The sequence below is a fragment of the Argiope bruennichi genome, chromosome 4, assembly GCF_947563725.1.
Source record: "Argiope bruennichi chromosome 4, qqArgBrue1.1, whole genome shotgun sequence".
NCBI lineage: Eukaryota > Metazoa > Arthropoda > Arachnida > Araneae > Araneidae > Argiope > Argiope bruennichi.
In genome coordinates, this window is record NC_079154.1 from 8284713 (window position 1) to 8307829 (window position 23117).

At 29.3% G+C, this 23117-nt stretch overlaps 1 protein-coding gene across 11 annotated transcripts in view; it reads left to right on the plus strand.

Moving 5' to 3' along the window:
* Nucleotides 1-23117, plus strand: part of LOC129965543 (tensin-1-like) — a 474618-nt gene that overhangs the window by 434443 nt on the left and 17058 nt on the right. For 7 of the 11 annotated variants that reach the window (XM_056079518.1, XM_056079523.1, XM_056079521.1 and 4 more), the window contains 15 exons: nt 929-975; nt 3582-3643; nt 3735-3832; nt 3940-3990; nt 4091-4213; nt 7090-7154; nt 7264-7347; nt 12263-12375; nt 12476-12536; nt 14269-14471; nt 16544-16609; nt 16775-16885; nt 18311-18340; nt 20906-21076; nt 22413-22914. In XM_056079518.1, coding sequence (XP_055935493.1) covers nt 929-975; nt 3582-3643; nt 3735-3832; nt 3940-3990; nt 4091-4213; nt 7090-7154; nt 7264-7347; nt 12263-12375; nt 12476-12536; nt 14269-14471; nt 16544-16609; nt 16775-16885; nt 18311-18340; nt 20906-21076; nt 22413-22914 — 1787 coding nt within the window. The remainder of the gene's footprint in view (nt 1-928; nt 976-3581; nt 3644-3734; nt 3833-3939; nt 3991-4090; nt 4214-7089; nt 7155-7263; nt 7348-12262; nt 12376-12475; nt 12537-14268; nt 14472-16543; nt 16610-16774; nt 16886-18310; nt 18341-20905; nt 21077-22412; nt 22915-23117) is intronic. The other 4 variants (XM_056079519.1, XM_056079526.1, XM_056079520.1 and 1 more) reach the window with 4 other exon arrangements.

Consider the following 23117-nt stretch of genomic DNA (forward strand, 5'->3'; position numbering starts at 1 on the left):
ACTGTGACAATTAAAACGAACGTTGAACTTAAATAAGCAATTGTGAATCTTTAAAAAAAAAGTTGTAGTAAAAAAAAAACATTTTTATACTACAACTCTTTTTTTTTTATTTAAGTTTTACTTTTTTATTGAATGTACTGTTTGAATAATGCTCTGGTACATTACATAAACAGATAAGTATGTTTTATGATGCATCAAAAATGTTAATATTCAGTTATTCCTTTTTCTGCTTTTATATTTTTTACGAACGTGATTCGATATAGCGAGCAAGTTAGTGGATTAGTTCAGAATGGAACTTCACGTATTAGATGAAATGAACAGTTCAGAGAGGCGCTTAGCTCAATGAACAAAACTTACAATATTTTTAAAATAATACGAGTTATTTGATTATTAAAATTAGAAATTCAAAAATACTTTACTGAAGAAAGGCAGTAAGAGTACCTGTAGAATATCCATTTGAAATTTGACGTTACTAGTAGTTCTGTCGAACCAGTTGATCGCCAGATGCAACTAGTAAACTGCTGTGCTTGTAAAAACAAGAATTATTTTGAAAATTATCTGTTATGCATTTTTTGAAATAATCTCTAATAACAATAAACATGAACGGGTGTGTCTTCCATCCGCTTCTTTGTAGAACAAACATTAGTCCTAGTAATTAATATAAAGCACTGTTTTCTTTTATGAACTTTATTATCAACTACAGTTTAGTAATGGAAGGGGGAGAGAATGTCTATAGAAATGGCCTCTCATATTATCAAAATGTTTCGTGTTATTTTGTCATGATTGATTTTTCTGCTAATCACTGTTACATGTGTGTGTGTGCTTGTATTTTTTTAAGTGTTTTGCCTTTCTTTTTGTATGTGTGCTGCGTGCATTATTTATCAATTGCAAAATATTTTTAACATTTTTCTTCTCTTTTTGTTTTCAGAGAAGTCCTTCGCTAGTCAAAGGACCCGATAAGATCAGAAGATCAAGGTATGCCTTTTGCATGATTTAAATATTATTGTTCTGAACGCTTTAATTTTGTCTGAAAATTTACATTGCTAATTCATTATTTGAAGATGCAAATTATGAGAAAACATGTCGTTATTTTTAAACCCTTGACTCCATTAATTAAATCTTGATTCGTACCAAAGGTGCCAGCTGGAAGTAATTTTCAAAAAAAAAAAAAAAAGCCCAAAGTCCGTCCGTTACGTTTATTATAATGAATTATAAATTAAAGGCTAAAAATTCAATATTTGTTCATTATGTGTTTTAATTTCACACACACACACACACACAATAGATTTTCTCTACTAGTTATTTAACTGTGGCTGATAGATCGAAAAAGATACCCCACAATCTTCTCTTAATAATGAAAACCCACCATCAGCAGATTAAAGTTTCGGAAACATATATTAAATTCTTTGGAGGGGGGGGGGGAGGCTTTTTTTCTATCATTAGCGAGGTGCCATTGCTGCAGATTTTACAAGAAACTAGTTAGTTACATAAAGAAATACTATAAAGAGGTTCTATAAAGAAATCGAATTATAAAATTTTAAAATGGAGATAATGATTGAAATTCCTAAAATTTTCAGTTTTATCGAGGAAAAAAAAACCCCATCTATTGTGTTTTGAAAAAAATTAAGTAATTTCGGCAAAATATTCAAGTAAATAAAGTAAAATGAAATAAAATAAAATAAAAAAAAAAAAAAATTCTCATATGATTTCTGAAACAATTAGTCATGAACACAAACATTAATTAATATTTTACACAAATGTGTCGTTCAGAGCTACGTAATGACTATTTCGAAACGTAATCTGATGATAAAAATCTTATTCTCCCATTTCCACACCACACCAATCAACATTTAATCCAAGACGACAGATTGTTCTCCTTCTAGATAATTTATCGGGAGGGAGTCATGTCTAGATCATGTTTCCAGTTCCTAATATAAAGTAATAAATTGCTGCTTTGGAGAAGTACTTTCTTATGTACAAAAACTACTAGCTGTTTAAAAAATCTCCTAAATTTACATAAGGTTATTTTATTCAAATAAAAATTATTTCATTCTAAATTTCTCTCCAGGGTATCGATATAATCCGGCCCAATCTGAGTGCACGAAATTAAGACTCACTCCCGGATTGCATTTCACTTATATAGGTTTAAGGGTTTTTTTTTTTTTTAGTTGATATTAACGTCTTGTTTTAAAGCAACACTAGGGCTATTTGTGGACGGATCTTGTAATTTTGAACCGCTGTTAGATGACGAGGACAACACCTGAGATGGCACCTCTCTCTCCAAACTTCCACACCACACCAGCGGGATTCCCTATATAGGATGATCCTGAATACTTTAAGAGTTGGTGCAGACACTTTAAAAATCATTTATTTTAGAGGAAGGTATGGCTGCAAGTGACGGAAGGAGACTTAAATGCAGTATATTAGAGATGGACGGAAAGACGAAATGTTTATTGACTGCTTTGCTGACAAATGCAACGCTTACAATAAGTGCTCATAATTGTGCCATAAACAGTGACGTGTACTTGATAGCCTTGGTAGGTCGATTTGCGTGTACATGCAAAGATGCCATGCATTTCAAATACATATGAAGAAGCTACGAATATTCGAACAACGAGATTCTTACCTGAGTCTGATGGATTCACATAAACAAGACTCTTCGGATGTGCCCATAAAATTTACCGAGGATATATAAATCAGGAGATCTGGGTGACCAAAGAATTCTTTCGCCACACTCATTTCATAGTGCCCCCAAACCCTCTATTCTCTTTCCACTTCAGTAACTCAATTTCATTTTCTTTTCATCTCTTATTTCAAGTGTTTGAGCCTCACTTCATCACACCGTTTATTGTACATTTCTGTTCAATAAACTAAAAGGCGGGTTAGTCTGGTTGGCAGGGCGTTGGATTCGCGTCCCTTGGGTTGTGAGTTGGAATCCCGCCGGCCTATGACTCCTCGTGTGTTGGTGGCTGGCGCACATATAAATCTGTGGTCACAAAGTCCTCCATGTCGAGAGTAAAACCATTGGGGGTACTGGATCAGGGGTGATCGTTCTCTGATTCAGGTCTAAATTACGATCTGTAGATGAGTGAATGAAATGCATGAATGAAGTCTACCCCGTAAAAAGGGGTTGTAATGTGTGTGTGTAGCTAAGTCGTACTCTTGGCCCTAGGTTGCGCTACTGAAAAAACAAGAGACGTACCCTTGGCTTTAAATCACTGACCCCCCTAATGTCAGTGGGCTTGTCTATGACATTAGAAACAACAACAACAATAAATGATTGTCACAGTGTCCTGCACCAACCCTTAAAGTTCATTCCTATGCAATAAATGATCGTTACAGTGTCCTGCACCTATCCTTAAATTCCTTCCTATGCAATAAATGATTGTTATAATGTCCTGCAACAAATCTTAAAATTTAATTACGGTTCAAGATCACGCTATATGTATCGAATTTTCACTTTACAAATATAGAAGGATAAAATAAAGATAATTAGTTTTTAAGTCATTTTTATGCAGATAATACTTTTATAAAAATTCGATATAGTAAATTGTTTCAAATGTGTTTCTATCTCATTCCAGAAGTTTAGATAGGCATCCGACATTTGCAATGGACATCACGTACGTTACAGAGCGTATAATTGGTAAGTTTAAAACTTATTGCCCATTTTCTCTTTCAAAAATCTGCTTCTATGTATTCATCTAATTGAAATAATGAAATCTTTTCTATTTCAGTAATAACGTTTCCACAAACGGAAACTGATGCCACGTACAAAAGCAATCTGAAAGAAGTCACACGCATGCTCAGGACTAAGCATGGAACCAATTACATGGTAGGAAGATTTTCTCGGCACTTAAGATGTACACCGATATTGAGTTAATAATATTATTTTAATAAAACTAAATGGGGAAATAAAAATTGTCTTTCTTTCTATTTTAGGTATTTAATCTTTCAGAAAAACGCTACGATCTTGCAAAATTCAATAACAGGGTAATGTAAATTTTACTTACATCATATTATTACGGCTTGCTTATACATTTATTCTGTTTCTAATGTGAAAATGTGCTTTTTTTTTTTTTTCTGCCTGCAGGTGTTCGAATTTGGATGGCCCCCAAATCTTGCGCCTCCTCTTGAAAGATTATGTAGTATCTGCAAATCTGTCGACTCTTGGCTCAACAGTGATCCTCAAAATATAGCTGTCATACACTCCAAGGTAAAGGAGTCTTTTCATTCCTCTGTTACCTTTTGTCTGTCTGAAAATGTGCAGAGACGCTAGCTTGCGTAAAGCAAAAAGTAATGATGAATACATTTATGTGTTCATTAACAGATAGTAGTAGGGCCGTACACAAATGCCCACCCAGTAGTTTAAGAAATTTTCACTGTATAAATTTATCTAGGTGCACAAGTGCTTTCAAAGGAAATTATGGTTTAAAAGTGACTTTTTGAAAAATCGCTTTTTGAATTCAGTATTTCCAGAAAATCGGTTTTAGTCGGTTTTCGAATTTTCGTCAAAAAAAAAAAAAAAAAAAAAAAAAACAGAATAGGGAAAACTATTTAATTTAATTTATATAAAATAATAAATAACAAAATCAATATCAAAGTCAAATATTAAAAAAAATAATAATAAGGAATACATATACATATTACTTACACAAAATAACAAAAACTCAAACAAAAATTACAAATAATATTTATATTATTTTCACTCATTTTAATTTCTCTTAAGAAAATGGAATTTTAAAAAAAAACATAAAATATCCACTGAACGGTGGCTAAGTCTTGTTCTTATTTTGGACAAAATATTGCCTGAAATTGAAAATACTCGTTCACTAGCTACTGAGCTTGATTTTATAGTTTTCATGGCATCAAACAACAAATCCGGTTTTGTTTTTTTTTCTCTCTTTTATTTATTGCCTCAAATAATGAAAATTCAGCTTTCAGTGTCTTTAGATTTGTAAGTTTTTCTTCAGGGTCTTCAAGAAACTTATGAATTGATTTTTCCATGGCTTCTTTTAAAAAATCATAATCCTGATGATTAATTTTTTCGATTTACTCTTCATTAGAATCGTTTTCCACGTAAGAATTTGGAAATATTAAAGATAATATCTTTCCAGATAACTTAATAATTTCGGTTTTTGAAACTAAAGAAAGTACACTAGATTTTCTTCGCTGAACTAGAAATGTTTAGTGGATTTTGCAAATGCAGCAAAAGAGTTGCTAATTCTACTTGTCTTCTTTCTTGAATTCGTTCTTCTAAAGTATATAATAATTTCAAACTTATTTCAGTATTTAAATTTTTAATTCATTTAATAGGAATTCAAATATACCTTCACTTGTTAATAAATTGGCATCTCGCCGCCCTCAGCCTTCAGCTGCTAGAGAAATCGGTTCCAAGATTTTATGAATTCTAAACGTTTAGGATATTCATCTTCATTCCACATATAAGAAGAACCAATATCATTCAGTAATATTCATAATAATATGAAATCTTTAAGCCGGTTTTCTTAATTTAAAAACCGGTTTTCAAATGTGACCAATTTACTTTAAAAAACCGGTTTCTTAAAACTGTGTTTGAAAAACCGTTCAAACCCTAAAGGAAATAATTCGCAGATAATAACTGAGATAATAATTTACATTCATTGCATTATTAATTTCGGTATCGCATGCCATAATATGACATTCTTTTAGAATCATCACGAGAAACAGAGAACTTTTACGGTGCAAGTGAACGCCATAAAGTTTTAACAGATTTTTCTTTATGCCAGATTTTATAGGAAAACGATAAGTTAGTTTCCAAATGATGTGCTACCCTTTTTAATTGACATAAGGTTGCAACTCATTAATATCTGTAAAAATGGACATTAAAGTCATGCTTCGAGCAATGTTATTATAAAATCGAAGTAGTTTTCATTTTAATAATGGCAATAATTTAAAAGAATTAAATTTATTTGTGTTGAAACAACTAGGCAGATAAATTTTCTGTGGATGGATTTCTTTCAAAATGTGTTAGAAATCTACAGATTGGGTCGTAATTCCATACACCAAATTTCATCTGACGAGGCCAAAGCGGTTTTGAGTTATCGTTATCACAGACAGATAGATATAGTGTAAAAGAAACTTGTTTTTCGAACTCTTGGAAGTATGAAAAGCGAAAATTCAAAATCTCAATTTTTTTTTCTTTGACAATTACAATACTTTTGTTAATTTCATATACCAGAAAGTAAAAAGGCTATGATAAAGGTGTGATTTACGAAAAATTCAAGGAGAGTAGTCGAGGTTAACTGACAACAGTCTTGTGACCAATACAAAAAGAACAACAACAAAAAAAAAATTCAATAAAATAAAATCTAATTAATAATTATTTCAATCAAGTAAATTAGAATTTTTAAGGATTAAAAGCGCGGAAAACATTTTCCCCCCGATATAACAAACTACTCAACACGTTCGTTGATCCAACTTTGTATACTTTATTTTATTTAGCTGAAAAGACTTAACGAAATGGTAATCTGTTTTATCACACGATTAAAATCGTAATCGGTCTTGCATTGTATAACAATAGTCAATTAATAAATGAGGAAAGCCGTGGCATAAAAGTTGTGGGTAATAAATAAATAAGTGGGTAAGGAAATATGCCCAATAATGAAAATTAATTTTTATTGTTATCTGTATTTAGTAAAAAGGGTTCTATCACTAGTTGTAGTTCAATTATTTAGGAATAATTTTTAAACGGGGCCAATATTTAAAATAAATTTATAAAAATTATCTAACATTTTTAGCATAAAAATATACTTACTTGAGTATGAATTTTTTTTCCAGAAGTCGACTTACACCAATACATTATTTAATAATTTGTTGCATTTTGAAGACTCGATAATATAGAGTTTTAGAGTCATCTTTTCAATAATGTACTAAAGCTTTTACTGTACAGTGGTGTAAAACGTTTGGTAAAGTATGAAAAGATCTACAAAGATTTTACGTTAATTAGGAACTTTTTATTAGGAAGAACAAATTAACTTTGTGTCTAAATGCATTCTCTAATATTTACATGTACAAAATGAAATGCATTTTTCTTTTTCTCTGTTTGTGCAGGGTGATAAAGGGCGCGCAGGTGTTGTCATCGCCGCATACATGCACTACAGTAACATATGCGCGAGGTAAGTGCATTTCTTTACTTGATTATCGTCTGATGGATGCTTCATTCCATTTCCAATTCATACGTATTATATAATGGATTCATTTTGATTTCCTTGCTTCCCTTTTCAGCGCTGATCAAGCCTTGGACAGGTTTGCCATGAAGCAGTTCTTCGACGACAAATTAGCAGATTCTATGCAACCTTCTCAGAAGAGGTAACATCGTGACCTATTTTAACAACTTTTTATTGTAACAATTAGTTCGAATTGTACCTATTCAATTCTGCATTGCACAATTCTTTATTTGTTTTTTCAATATATTATCTAGAATTTTAGTTAATTGCAAAAGCTTTTGTTCCTACTTTTCAATAATTCGCATTATCGAGGAAAGAATATTAAAAAAAAAAAAAAAAAAAGAAAAGAAACGAAGGGGAAAAAAATTGAAATTCGTTATCGCAAATTTTAAATTATGATGTGAGAACATAATTTTTTTTAAGTCACGTGGTATCAATTTGACAGCTAAACAACATCGTGTTCTCGCATGACTCCTATTTCGTAATCACCAACAGTTAGAAAAGCGATGCTTTTTTCCCCCCAATCTCAAAATCTTTCAAGTTCCAAAACTTTTTTTGCCAGCTAAAAAAAAAAAAAAAAAATTTTATATATATATATATATATATATATATATATATATATATATATATATATATATATATATATATATATATATAGTAACCAATCTAAAGTAAGAAAAAGTTTGAAAACGAAACTAAAATGAAAACGAAACAAAACAGTTTCGAAATCGCAACTAAAATTTATTACCTATTTAAACTAAAACCAAAAAGGAACTTCATAGTATTTAGAGAGCGCAATTGCAGCTACTTCTAAAACACAGATGAATTGATACAAAAGTATTAGAATCAAGTTAATAGGAAAAACAAAAACCAAATAAAAATTAAACCAAAAAAATTATTAAAAAATATTAAAAAAGAATCCGGCCTGAAGACTTTTTCAAGGGTCACCCTCAGGCAGGGATTCAAATAAAGGGATTTTTTCTGTGAGGACATACAGACATTAAGTCTAATAATGATTCCTCGTGACCCGAAAATCCCCCGAAATTATGCTCAAGAGATATACCATTTTAACAGAAAGGAAATACAAAATAACAAATTAGAAAAAAACCACAAAGTAAAAATACAATAAAAACAATAACAATAAAAACAAAAACAGCATTAAAATTAAAATTAAAATTAAAAACGAAAAGGCCAAGACATACCAGCCAACAGTGAACGAAACTTTAAACAATCGATTGTGATTTCCTGTTTTTGAAAGTTAACGGTAAATTATGTAAACAGAGGTAGGCACCCAGCGCCATCTATTGAGTGATCCAATATGCAAGTAAATTTCTATTTTTATTTAAGCCAAAAGATTAATCCCAAACCATACCTTGTTTAATTAAAAAATTGACATTACAGTAATTTCTAGGAAAATCATTTTTAATTAAATTTTTAAGGAGGATATTTGATGCTTCAATATAAGAATTTTTATTATTGCAAACCCTTTTGATCCTGTTAACTTGTGAGAAAATAAGATTTTTGAAAATTTTAGAGTTTAGATTGGAATGGTAGTTACATAGTTTTGTTATTTTAAAGTTGAAATCATCCCTTTTATCGTATATACCAACTATTGTTTTATCATTAGCAATTTCGATTTTTAAATCTAGAAAGGTAGCCTCAAGTTGATTTATATTTGTATCTTTTAGAATTAAATCTTTTGGATAGCAATTAGTAATAATATTAGTATTGTCGAAGTTAATCAAAAGTAGGTCATCAATATATCTCCACCCGTTTATTAAATTATATTTAATAATTTTTTTCTCATAGTAATGCAGGAAAATATTAGCTAAAGCACTTGAGAAAGCTGTCCCCATTGGAATGCCCTTGACTTGTTTATAAAAATTAATACCATTAAACACGTAATTTTCAGTAATATTAAAATTACATAACTCAAGCCAGTTATTTTTAGGAATGATATTTTCATTTAAATATTCGTCATAAATAAAAGTGCAGACCTTTATTAATTTTTCATGAGGTAGATTAGTGTATAAATTTTCGAAATCAAAAGTATTAAGTTTATTAATGTTGTTATCTTTAAGAAAATCCAATACTTCTTTGTTACTAGAAATAATAAAGTTGTCTTCATTTTTTATTAACCGGATTCTTTTTTAATATTTTTTAATAATTTTTTTGGTTTAATTTTTATTTGGTTTTTGTTTTTCCTATTAACTTGATTCTAATACTTTTGTATATATATATATATACCATGCCGTTTATTCGCCAGACAGCAGAATCGAGTACATAGTAGACATTCGCGCCAAGTTGTAACTTTTTGTTGGCGATAAGTTTTTACCATTTATTTATTATTTTCTAATAACCCTAAAAGCAAAAAAAATGATGCCTCAAAAGCAATAAATTGACATTTTCTGCTCGTGTATTTTGAAGCTTCAAAAACTTCAAACCAAAATAACACCATGTTCTCAAGTGATTAAAAACATTTTTAGTTGTTACTTTCAAATCAAAGCTATAGCCTAAATCTTGTGCAAAAAGTAATTCAGATCATGTAGAAGTGTCCGAAGCAAAAGAGTAAGGTGGAAAACTGAGCTTAACTTAGAAATGAAGCGGCTGCTAAAGAATTATGAAATAAATTTTTAATGTACAAACCCAACAGCTAAAAAGAAGAAATATAGAAATACAAAATTCCAAAATACAACATAAATAAAATAATAATTGGGGAGGGGGGGGGGAGAGAGAAGTAAATGATATTGAACGCATTGTTTTAGTTCTTTATCCAGAACACGTTCCGTGTTTTGAATATCACTTATGTGCATGTGATAAATTCATGTCTTAAAGTTACTTCATTAAAGCTTCACATTGACTTCTGAGTACTGCTCGGTATTCAGTTTTCTCAACTATTCTCTTGATGCAATTCCCGTACCAAACAACTATCAAATGTGAAGTTGCATATCACACTGTCAAAATAAATGTTTACTCAGTTGGATTTGGGCAAAAATCCCTTTTGAAATTATATAAGCTTTGCATTTTTTTCCCCCCATGCCTTTTTCTTTTTTCTGCCCTACTTTATTAAATGCGTCGCTCTTTAGTTATGAATTTCACAAAGAAGTTTTTAAAAGTGTGCTAAAAAAAGTTATGATTTCAAACTAACTTCTCTCTTGCTCGTTTATCACACACACACACACAAAGGAAAAAAAAGAACTTGGGAAAAATTTCGCAATTGTTTTAACAGTTAATTTTTTAAAAAAAATTGTTATGCAACAGCACTTGAAATATAGATTTGACGAAATTATATTAAAGAAAGAAAAAGTGAATTTTATACGTGATGATATTTTAAAGTTTTGAAAATTTTAGAATAATTCCTTAATGACTATTCGTCAGAGTTGGAAATGTGCAGATTTGTAGTGAGTGTCGCTTATTTTTGTATTTCTTTATTTTGAGGTTAAAAACTTTCAAGCGTAATAAATACTTCATAAAAGAATACAATAAAAGAAACCTTTATGAATGAATGTTGAACATATTTTTCAATCTAACGGTTTTGTTAAGATAGTACTAATGATAGCCTGCATCATGTCCTGAAGTTCGATTTGGTTCATTTTTGAATTCAAAACTCATCACAACACTTGTTATTATAAATTATGTTAAAGAACCTCCGAGTATCATTGCAGAATTAATTTCGTGGCGTATATTCAGCGAGGTGGGAGCTCAGTTTGTTTTCCTCTGCTAGAAGACTTTGTTTCAGAATTAATTTGGCAACAACTGCCGATTGGGGTGCCAACTAATGAGTGATTGTTATGCTATGAGCGAAACTCCCGCGTCTTGCGAGTTTTTTAACGCCGTGAGTATGTCCGGTATTTTAAAACTGTATGATCCCTCTCGCGTCGCGTTATTTTTAATTGCTGTTCAGATGCATTGCTTTTTGAATAGATCCAAATACTTTCGCTTCAAAGCTCATTTGCTGTTTATGTTCAGCGTTAAATGGGTGTAAAATACGTTATCTGTAAAATAAATTTCTCAGTTTAAAGGTATTTATAATCAAAACTAATGAATGGAATGAAACCAAATTATTTTTAAAAGTGGATAGCAGGGGAAGACGGACGGACTTTGCGCCCGCACACAAAGCTATATTTTGTATAAGGAAATAGAAGAAACTTCTGAAATTTTAAAACTTCAATTTATTAAGTTAAGATTTACGTACTAAAATTAATTTAAAACTAAATTAAGATTTACGTACAGAGGTAAGAAATACTTCAGTCCACATCACAACACAACAGCAGGAGAGACCAACATTTTTTCCTGCAGAGGTTTTGCTATAAGATCCTGATAGGGATTTCTTTGACGCGTGCCGATTTTGGCAAGGGAATTTTAGGTATCTTTAAAAGAATGTTGTAAGCATTAGGGATTTTTAGCTCTTCGCCCAGAGTGCGAAAATCTGCTGAAATGAGCAGTTTTATAGAGAGTGTGTGGAATTCATTAAATAAAAAAAATGGAATTAGATCAGAACATTTTAGAATAAAGTTAATATGGGCTAAATTAAGATAAAAATGAGGTCATTAATGAAGACTTAAATTTGATCAAGAGATATCATTACATATCTAATAATAATAATAAATAAATAAATGCATAGATGAAATAGAAATCATCCCATATATTATATTTTATGATTGTATAAGTTTACATCTTTTTAAAGGCCTTACCGTTAGTTTTTTTCCTGGAACTAGTTACGCCCTTGCTAATGTGTATCATATTACTATATGACTAAAGGATTAGAAAAAAAATCCTTTAATCATATAGTAATATGATGCATTTTTTTTTTTTGTAGTTTATATGATTCATTAAATTACATAAACCACATCTTTCTACAAAGTTCCCGTTTATTTACGAAATTTTTTTTTTGTAAAATGGCGTAGTTTTAAAACCAAAAAAAAAAAAAAAAGTTTATTTATGATTTGGCTTAAACAACAAACTTTTAACAGTGTCTCTGAAAACAAAGATGAAAGTCAGCATTATATGCAGTCAAAATGATGAATTAACAAACATATCATTATATCGCACTCTAGATACGTCCATTACTTCGCGGGCCTTCTGTCAGGTGCAATACGAATGAATAATAACTCTCTCTTCCTTCATCGTATCATTATTCATGGAGTGCCAAATTTTGATTCCCGGGGAGGTGAGTACGTCATCCACGTGTACGTGTTTCCTTCACTTTTACAAAAAACCGTTTTTCAAAAAAATGCTCATGATACTTATCCATTTTTTTCCCATTTTAGGTTGCAGGCCTTTCGTAAAAATTTATCAAGGGATGCAGCAAATTTATACATCTGGGGTCTAGTAAGTATCATATTGTTATATAATTTGTATTTTAATACTTTAAATTTGTACTGTATGTGCAGTACAATATACAAATATATTTCATTAATGGAATATTGTACAGTATTCCATAGATGAAAAGTATTTTAAATAAATATAATTTAAATATGGATAATTTGAATAGAAATATGGATTTAAATGGATTCGAAAGATGCAAATAAAAATCGGTATCGCTGAGAATTCTTCTATGTACTGAAATCTCACTATTCCTCTCAAAAACTTGGCTGTAAAGAAAATTCATTAACAATTTAAAATTGTTATAAGGACTAGAAAAAATAAAGCCCAAAACTTATTTATACACTTTATTGACTTAAATACGCATTCTACACTGTAAACTCTACAATCCTGCATTGTACTGAAATTTTCATTAAAAAATTTCGCACTTTATCAAAGATTGAAACACATCGTTTGCAACATTTTCTTGAATTTGCAGTCCACTTCGAATTGCTACATACATCTTCTAGTAGATGTGCAATGAATGTAGTCCACTAAGTTGAATAAAGGAAAGTGATGTTTTCTTCCATGGTTATTCTGGAAAATTCAAATACAGGTAACAATAACACAGCCAGAATGTACACAGTGAACTAATTATACTTGTAGAAATTAACGGCACGAGCAGACAGCAAATCACTTATTAAACACTGTAGCAGTTCTCTCAATAGCGCTCAGCATCTAAAAGCTTATCAGCTCGCAGAGCGAACATAACTAAAAAGAAAGACTGACTCGTCTGAGTGTGTTTATATAGTTTTCCGAAAGAGTATTGCGTCATATTTAATTCTCTGGGAGAATCTCCGGATCTCGGTTCCTTGGAGCAATAACTCTATTGTTTCTAATAACACTTGCATCTTCCAACATTTCTAGGACCTTCGTTTTTATCGCCAAGGTCAGAGTTATTTGCTTAGCGTTCAATAAAAATTTGTAACCCTGTAACTGTAAGATTAACATGACAGAGAAACGGTGTTACAGATTCGTAATAGCATTGCATGAAATGCTGCTGATTATTCTTCTTGTGAAGATTTGTTTAATAACCTTCTCATTACCCTGACTATAATATTTTCATTACATTCCCTAACAATTCGCAATACCTACGGTTCACCATAAAACATTCGACAATCATACAATATTTATCAACGTGTGAAAAAACGTGTTCATGAAATACCCCTATTCTTTCAGGCGAAGTCATTTTTCATAGAAATCTATTGTTGTTCAACAAATAAGAAATAATCCCCCCAAAAAATTGAAATATATCGTTATATAGAAACTGTCATAAAGTGGAGAATAACGCTCAAAAGCAAGATTCTGAAGAAAATTTTGTTGACTGGAAGTTTGTAGAATGGAGACTCTATTGTACATATACTTGTTTTCATTGCAACATATTGTTGTTCAACAAATAAAAAATCATTACAAAAAAGTGGAAAACTTCGTTACATAGAAGCTATCGTAAAATGGAGAATAAATAACGTTGCTGATATATTTGACATGAATGGATAAAACAATAATTAAGAAACTAATTTCATTTCGTTGTCTATGATGATCATCATTTGATGAGAGAATTTGTTTCAATGTAGATTTTAGAAGGATTTAGAATTAATTCTAAGCAATTAAACTTTCAATTATGTGTATGGTGATTTTTCTTCCACTGATTTATTTTCTGTTAGCAGGTGTTTTAAAATGCCTATTTTCTGTCATTTAGTTCAGCCACAGAGAAGTCACGAAAAATCATCATCTCTTTGGATGCTGGCTTGCAAGTACGAGGAGACGTGTTCATCAAGTGCTATCACAAGAGCAGCCGCCCTCTTGCGCGGTACACCATCTTCCAGCTGCAGTTCCATACTTGCACCATAGACTCGAATGAGGTGACCTTTGAGAAAGGAGAACTGGATAATGCATGTACAGGTAATGAAACAATTATGCTACAAAGTATGATAATCGATTTAATCATAAACTCATCAAATATTTTTAAATACAGTGGTATTGCTTAGTGATTTTGATTAATATTCGAACCTTCCATATATCGAACTCGAAGGTTAAAATTCAATATATATGTAATGGTATTTTAAAATCTAAATTAAACCCTAATTAATTCTCAAAGTTTTATCTTAATTTAGCCCAGATTAACTTCATTCTAAAATGTTCTCTTATTTCCCAACCCAGAGATACAGAAGATCTGTAAAAATGTTTAAAGCGGCGGTTCCCATGCGCCGAGTGAAGTAATAAAAATCTGTCAAATTAAACAAATTCTTTTAAAAGATACTTATATTCCCCTTTCCTAAATAGACACGTAAAGAAATCGCTATCAGAATCTCATAATATATAATCACTGGGGGAAAATATTTCTGCCTCTTTCGCTCTTGTGGCGTGCTGTAGGTTGACGTACCGTCGTTTTTTGCTTTTACATAAATTATGCTTCCCGGGATGGAATAAAAGCGCAGTTTTTAAAATTTAAAGTGTCTTCTTTCTCTTTGCCCACGAAACTGCTACAATAATATATATATGACATATTTTTGCAGATGACAGGCCAACAAGAAGATAATTTTGGATTTAACTTCAATTTATTTTTCCACGGATGGGCACGATTTATATAAGGGGATTTCCGGTGACAAACGCGTCAATTCACACGGGACAAAATAGGAAAGTATTTTTCCCTTAGCGCTTTTTACTGTGAGATTCTAATAAGGATTTCGTGAACATGTTTCGATTCAGGAAAAGTAATTTTAGGTGTCTTTGGAAGATATGCTGTAGGAGTTAGGGATTTTAATCCCTTCGCTTACAGCATGAGAATTATAAGGTCAGCAATTTTGGCAAACGTATGTTAGAAATAATTAAATAAAAGAGGGGATTTTGACAAGGAAATAAGAGAAAATTTTACAATAAAATAATATGGGATAGATTTAAAAAATAGAAAATCAGGACTTAATTTAGATTAAGAGATGTTATACAAAGAGATGGACAAAAATTCGATGTATAGAATTTTGATATATATAAATATTTACTATACAATTTTCGTCATATCATTGTTGTCTTACTTATGAATAGATAAAATCCTGTGAATGGATTTCATTCAAAATTTGCTAGAAATCCACAAATTTGGTTGAAAGAGTGCTTACTACATTTTAGCAGTTTAACTTAAAACTTTTTGAATTATCGTTTTCACAGACAAAAGGATATAATTCCATGAAATGTGTTTTTCGGATACAAGGATGTCTAAAATGTAGAGGTTCTTCAAAATCTCACGTTGAGAATTTTTAGACGTTTACTATAGTTTCTCTTGGAAAGTAAAAACAGCAGAATTTATCTTTGAATTAAAAATTATGTTAAATTTATCTCAGACATCATACGAGATTGTTTGTTCCAGTTGCATTTTTTTATCACATTATATTAATTCATGGTGAGCCTATTGTATGCAGTTAAAATATATATTATAATAATGGGATTTTATAATATTTTATAATTAAAAGAAAAACATAATCTGTCTTAACTTTCGTAAATATATTTCTGACATGGATGAGTTTGCACACACAAAGAATTTTATTTTCATATATGCATTAAATATTAATTACAGCATCATATATAATTATATATATTTACTGAGTTGTTATACTAATTTATTTTAGAGAATATTATAGTGTTTATTTCAAAACTTAAATCTGCATTCTCACATTTAATAGGAGAAAAAAAAAAGTGAAGACAGATTGAAACATCTATCAATCATTGGCATTAAAAGAAAATCATATTAACTTTGTCTCATCACAATGTTTCAAATTATTTTATGTAATATTATTGCTATTTATTTTTTCCCTTTTTTTCTCAATCATAGAAAATATAGAATGATTCAGCTATTTAAATTGACATCTAATTATATTTCATTAGACCATATATGTTGTTAATAATACATAATACAAATATCATAAAGATAAAAATGAAATATTTCACTTTTTTAACATTTTCTGTATTTAAATTTTTTGCAGATTCTCGCTTTACAGCAAATGGAAAAGTTGAACTTTTGTTTTCTAGCCACCGGGAAGATTTTAGAGGTATGTCAGTTTTATTTTCATAATTATAATTCTGTATAAAAGAAAAATTAATATGGAAAGCTCTACAGAATATTTAACAATAGACATATTATTCATTTATCAAAATTTAAAGATACATCAATTTACAAATATAATTGATACCAGTTATTAATAATTTTGATTTAGGAAATGGGTCTGTACAAGATTCTACAATGCCAGTGGAAAGTTCAAATGATCCATTAGTAAAATGGGATTCTTATGAAAACTTCGATTTAGTCCCAGAAGATAATTTAGATGGTAAGTAGTCTTAACTTTGATAACATATACAAGCGAAACTCATTTTAAACTTTGTTCTGGTAAAAAATTAGGATGCAAGGGTGTCTTTATAATCATTTTTAAAACAAAAGCTTAATTAGAAATTTTAAGCTCAGAAAAATTGATATCAAACACCTAAAAATCAATATTTCTGTTGGTTTATATTTCAGTATCAAAATAAATATTTCTGTTAAATGCTTTTTGCAAATTTTTTTTTTAATAAAAATAATTTTATAAATATGATATTTTGAAAGATAATTGTAAAAGTAATGTTAACAAAACATTAAAGAATTAACTTTGTATATATTATAAAACACATTAAGTTATTAGCAGGCTAATCAACAACAATGTAGCTGAACTATTTTATATAACCTTAAAAAAATATGATCAATAGGTACCATTCAATCGTCTATGTTCAGCAATCATAGATGATTGATTTCTCCGATTTTTAGATATGTACATATAAAATCTCTCGTGTAATTCAAACCCCAGCCCATCTCATTTTTGTCTTCTCATAACTTTTTAAAAAAAAGGACTGCATCTTCAGTAATTAATAAAAGGTTCTAATATTTACTGCCCGTACAATCTTTCTTTAAAAATATACTGAAGGACTATTTTGGGAAAATATACTTATCAAATAAGAAAGAATGTTTCTGTGTGTGAAAAATGAAGATTGTTACTCTAAGAAAGAACAGAAATGTAATAATTTAATAGTAGTTGCAAATAATTCAGCAAATTTACATTACAATGATGTGTGTATTAAATTTCTTAAACTTTATTTTTATCTCTGTCTTCACCTAAATTATATTTCAGGCTGCTCTGCTCTATTATGAGCTAATTAGTTAAAATGCACGTTTATATTATTTCAATTATTTATAATAATCTACTTACAAATACAAGTGCTGGTGATAACTGTTTCAGGATAGGCTATATAATTGTCAGTTATTATTATTATTTTTTTTATGAAAAGCTTTTTTTACCTTAAAATGATAATTGTTTAGAACTTATTGTCCTTAATTTTTTTAACTAAGGAAAATAATTAGAAAATGAGATGCTATATAGCAACTTACTAAACATTTGTTTAGAATATTAATGTAATAAATATCAATTTAATAGAATTTACAAACAGAAATATAATATCGTTTATTAGATGAAAGGAACCAAAATATTGATCTAATAGAGGAAATAGTTTAATAATAAGAAGAATTTAAATGAAATATAAATATTGACAAAGTTCAAAGAGTGAATATATTTTTTATACTTTTATTTTTTTCTGTCCAAAACTAACATATTTTAACTAATACAATCATAACATAAAAGTGTTAATCTAAGACTTAATCTCATAACCATTTCAAAATGCTATTAAGTAAGACCTGATTTCCTTAATACAAAATTATTTCCCCTTAGATGTTGGTTATCTTGATGGGATTACAAATGGTGAGTCAATGGATTTCATATATTGAGCTTGAATTATTGAAGGGTCGCTTTGTCTTTGCAACTGTTGCATGGTGATTTGTCTCAAAATAATGCATGAATTATCTGAAAGGTGTGGGTGCCTCGTGCTTACAATTTTGCATGATTCAAAGTTGAATTCATTCCTCATTTTGCTTAACTATTTACATATAAAAGCTTCTGCAACATTTATTGACATTATTGTTGTTCTTATTTAAAGAAAGCTAATTCAATTTATTGATAAGATGATACTTATTTTATAAAACAAAATAGAAAATGTGCATATTTTTCAGATGAAAGAAGTTTGCCTTTCGGTGCATACATAACATATGCGATTTGGTTGCTTGTATCTCATTCATGCTTTTCATAATATTGAAAATAGAGTTTTGTATTAATTGTATTTATAATTTTGTACTCGAGAAGTGAATCGCTTTTCTTCGATCTTCCTTTGCCATTTTTTGCTTTTCATTTAGAGAAAGTGTTTGTACCCATTTTATTATAATTTTGAATTAGTATTATTTGAAATTCTTTTAAATTTTAATCTTTTTTTTTTAAATAATTTTCTATTTACTTTACACCAGGCAATTTAGAGTTCTATCACATTAAATTATATTATAATGCTTTTTTTTTATAAAGAATACGTTTTTTAAAAAAAATACTATTGCAGTTTTGTACTTCTTTCTTCCTCTCCTTTCATAGAAACTTTTCACTTTGAGGATCAGTTGAATGAGCATTTTTTTTTCAGTACAAGATCTTTAACATCAGAACAGACAACTTTTTTTGATATAAATTGAATTTTTTTTATACTTTAAAATATTTGTCTGGGGTTCCCCCCCCCTCCCCCATTTTTTTTTTCATTTAAAAAACTTAATATGGCATCTTATCACAGTCTTTGATGTATTATCTTCGCCTCTTTCAATGATATTTATTATCCATATCTTTTCCCTCTTTAAGGAATCTGTTTTATTCCATAATGACTGGCATTCTATTGCCAATATTTGTATGGCTTTTCTACACTCTTTTGTTTATTAAATTTGTAGTGAAAGAAAAATTCTCTTATTAATAAGATCTGAATATTTGTCGAGTCAGATGCTGACACAAATGCTCCATCTCCAGCCAAATTGGGACACTAATTAAACCATTACAAGGCATTTCTCTTTATAAAATGAAAAAAATTTACAGTAATATGATTGCCCTTATCATAAATGATCACACATGTAAAAAATAAGAAGCAATATTGAAGAATGCTTTAAGTTTTGTTTTAAAATGTAATAATTGCTCTATACATATGTCATGAATCACAGAGTAAATTCAAGCAATGATTCACTTCATACTCAAAATTAAGAAATGTCTTCTCAATCATTCACGTCAGTTTATTTTCTCAGAGTATTGACAACGATTTCTTAAATTATCATGAATATACTTCAGTTAATGAAATATTTATTCAAATGCAAAAGAAAAAGAAAGGAAAAAATTGTACAGTTCTGATGTAATAATAGCAGCATAGAAAAATATAAAAATTCTGTCAATGTTTTTTGAATCATCATTTCATGGGAATATGCTCAAACTTTATTTGCCTGCAACTTTGTACCAACAATTAATAAACTATCAATTTCACTATTTTCTATATTATTCTCTACTTAAATACTTCACAAGATAGGAAATGAATTGCCTATGTGCCGAAGGATAGTCATAGATAGAAGTTAGTATGCATACATAATAACTTTAAGAAAAATTTAAAAAGCTTCTTCTTATTGTTCTCAATTTATTTTTCCAATTATTGCTTACAAGGAAGCAAGGTCAGATTTATCTATTTATGGGTCTTTAAGAAATATAAAATTTGGAGGCTCCTTTCCTCATTCAAATTTCAAAAATCTTTTCTTTTTGCATTGATTTTTATTCTCAAAAGTTTTTAAGTATAATACATTATGGCAAACTGAAATAAATGAATATTTAATTGAGAGTGCCTTCCAAAAAGTTAATTGTTTTGTCCCACATATCAAAAATTAAATTAAACATTCTTAATTTTAATTTTTGAAACAAAATTATTATAAAGTTATCGAACTTTATAATGCATTCTAAATACTTAAATACAAAGCTTGCAATAAAAGCTGCCAACTGGTAAATCCTCAATAACAATTAAAAAGCAAGCGAATTTCAAAATGCACGTGTGTGTAGGGGGGGGTGAGGGTGGATATCCCAAGCATAATGTTCTAAAATTTAAGAAATGACTGATTTCGATTTGAGTATGTGTAAGAATGTGACTATAATAAATCAAATGAAAACAAAAAAATTGGATATTTTTTGAAGCACACATATACACAAAAAAAATCTTCATATCTTGGAATCCTCTTAAATTATGGGGCCTCTAGGCAATTTCCTACTTTATCTATTTGATAACGTGACTCTACAATGAAATTATTATCATGTGTAACTGGGACAATCATTTTGCAATATCCTTCTTTCTTTACAAAATATATATTTATCATGACAGAAAATTAAATTGTTTTTAACCAACTGTTCTGGGGAACTCAAACTTATTCATCGTAGTTCTTTATACAGAAGGGCCTTTGGATGGTAGTTTGTATGCTACTGTCACAAAGAAGAAATACACAGATGTATTGATCCATCCCCATTTGAACCAGGATTCTTTTAATGATGTTGAAGGGCCTCATAGTATTGATTCTGGAATTTCATCTAGCTCTGGCATTCGTAATGTTGGTGAGTTTTAACTCTAGCTTTTTAATATACTAATCTTTGATAATGTCATAAACAAGTGCATGCTTATTATTTTGTTGCATTAAAATCGTAACATATTAACATATAATGATTGTATAACTTGCATATTGTATCATGACAAGGATGAAAAAATTAAAATACAACAATACAATAGGGTCTTTTTTTTTAAGTGATTGTTTTAAATTTTTTAAAAAGAAGATACAAGTTAAGATATTTAATTCTGATAATTTCCACAATTAAATAAATTTTAATTTTAATATAGATGTAAATATTAATTTGATTCAAAATCAAAACGAAGTTATAATTTTTTAAGCATACAATTTTAAATATCTTTGATCTATGAAATCATATATAAAAGGGCTAAATTTCATAAAAATGAACTTTACATTGTATGCATACTTCAAAATTCATGTCCGGATATTTTAAAAAATATCAGAAGGAATTTATGTTGCAATTTATTAATAAGATTTGAGAAATTTCATTGCATGTATATTTAGATTAGTTCTAGCATCAGTATCTAATATGAACAAAAGAATGATTTAATAAAATTTGCATGTCTAATGCTGAAGCAACATGTTAAATAATACAAAAAAAAAAAAAAATATGACAGTAACTTTGTTAAAAACTGCAAAAATTAAATAGATATATATTTGTTAAAAATACGTGAGAAGTAACTTTCTCCTATTAAGAAAAGCATTATATTACCTTTGTTCATAATATAGATCTTAATAATTAAAAAAAAATTATTTGAAAAATTTTACATTAAGCACTTGCCCAATTTTAATATTTCATTGTAGTATTTGCCATATCTAAATGTCAATGACATTAAAAATATTTTGTATGAATTCAGAAATAGCATTGTTTAAATGCATAAATCGTCCATATGTATATTTAAGTTGTTACTTAAAAACAAAATATTTCATGTGAGGCAAGGTTCTTATACCTTTCCATTCAGTATTCCTTTTTGCATTTAAAAAAAAATTTCAAACCTCCATTTCTACAACTCAAAATGTACAAAATAAATAATAAATAAATTTATAAAAGAAAATCAGTTTTATACATTTGCCTGGAAATTCTTTTAAAATAATTCAATGCAAATAGGTTTTAAGTAGCTTTGTTTACAAATATTATTACAAAATTAAATGGTTTTAATATAATTTCACACATTTTTTGTCGAACATTGGATCTAGATATCATACATTGTATTTTCAAACTACAATACTACAGCAGTAACTAGATATAACAAACAAATAATATTATTTCATTTATTCTAAACTTTAATTTCCCTATTAAGCTCCCTTTTTTTTTTGGCTTATAGATATCGAAAGCCACAATCCATCTGAACGCTCGACGTCAAGAACAACTCCATATTCAAATTTCAAAGACGAACAAGCAGAATTGGATGAACTCGTCCATGGAATGTTGAAAGAAATCCAATCAATTCCAGATGCTCCTGTCTACAGCACTCTGAGGCCCTTTACTTCATCATTAAGCAGTCCATCCCCTAAAAATCAAAATTTCTCTAGCATAACTACAACCACAATAGAAACTGAAAACTATGCTACACCAAGAAGTACCTCTGTGCCAACAAGTATCATCAGTGTGAATGGTAACAAACAAGTCTTCTCTGGCAGTAATTATAAACCAATAGAGAGTGTGACATATTCTCAGAAGAGAGAAGTGTTTTTTGATGATGAAGAGAATACACCGTACCATGCACGAAAGTCAGCATCCCCTTTCACATACAGTGCACAGAGTCCAGTTGGTGAGAGAAAGAGACTTCTTTCGGATGGACATCAACCATTAGGAACGTCTGAGAGGTAAGCAGATGTTTAACCTTTAATTGTGTAAAGATTCATATTTTCATCAGTTCCATTTTTGATTTTTAAAAATTATTTTTCACTTATTTCCTTATTTTATTTATCAATTTATATAATTGTTTTTTAGAAAATCATGCATTTCATATTCCAAAATTTTTGAAATATTTATTAAGTTTTATTGATGGGTGAATTGTTTGAAAATG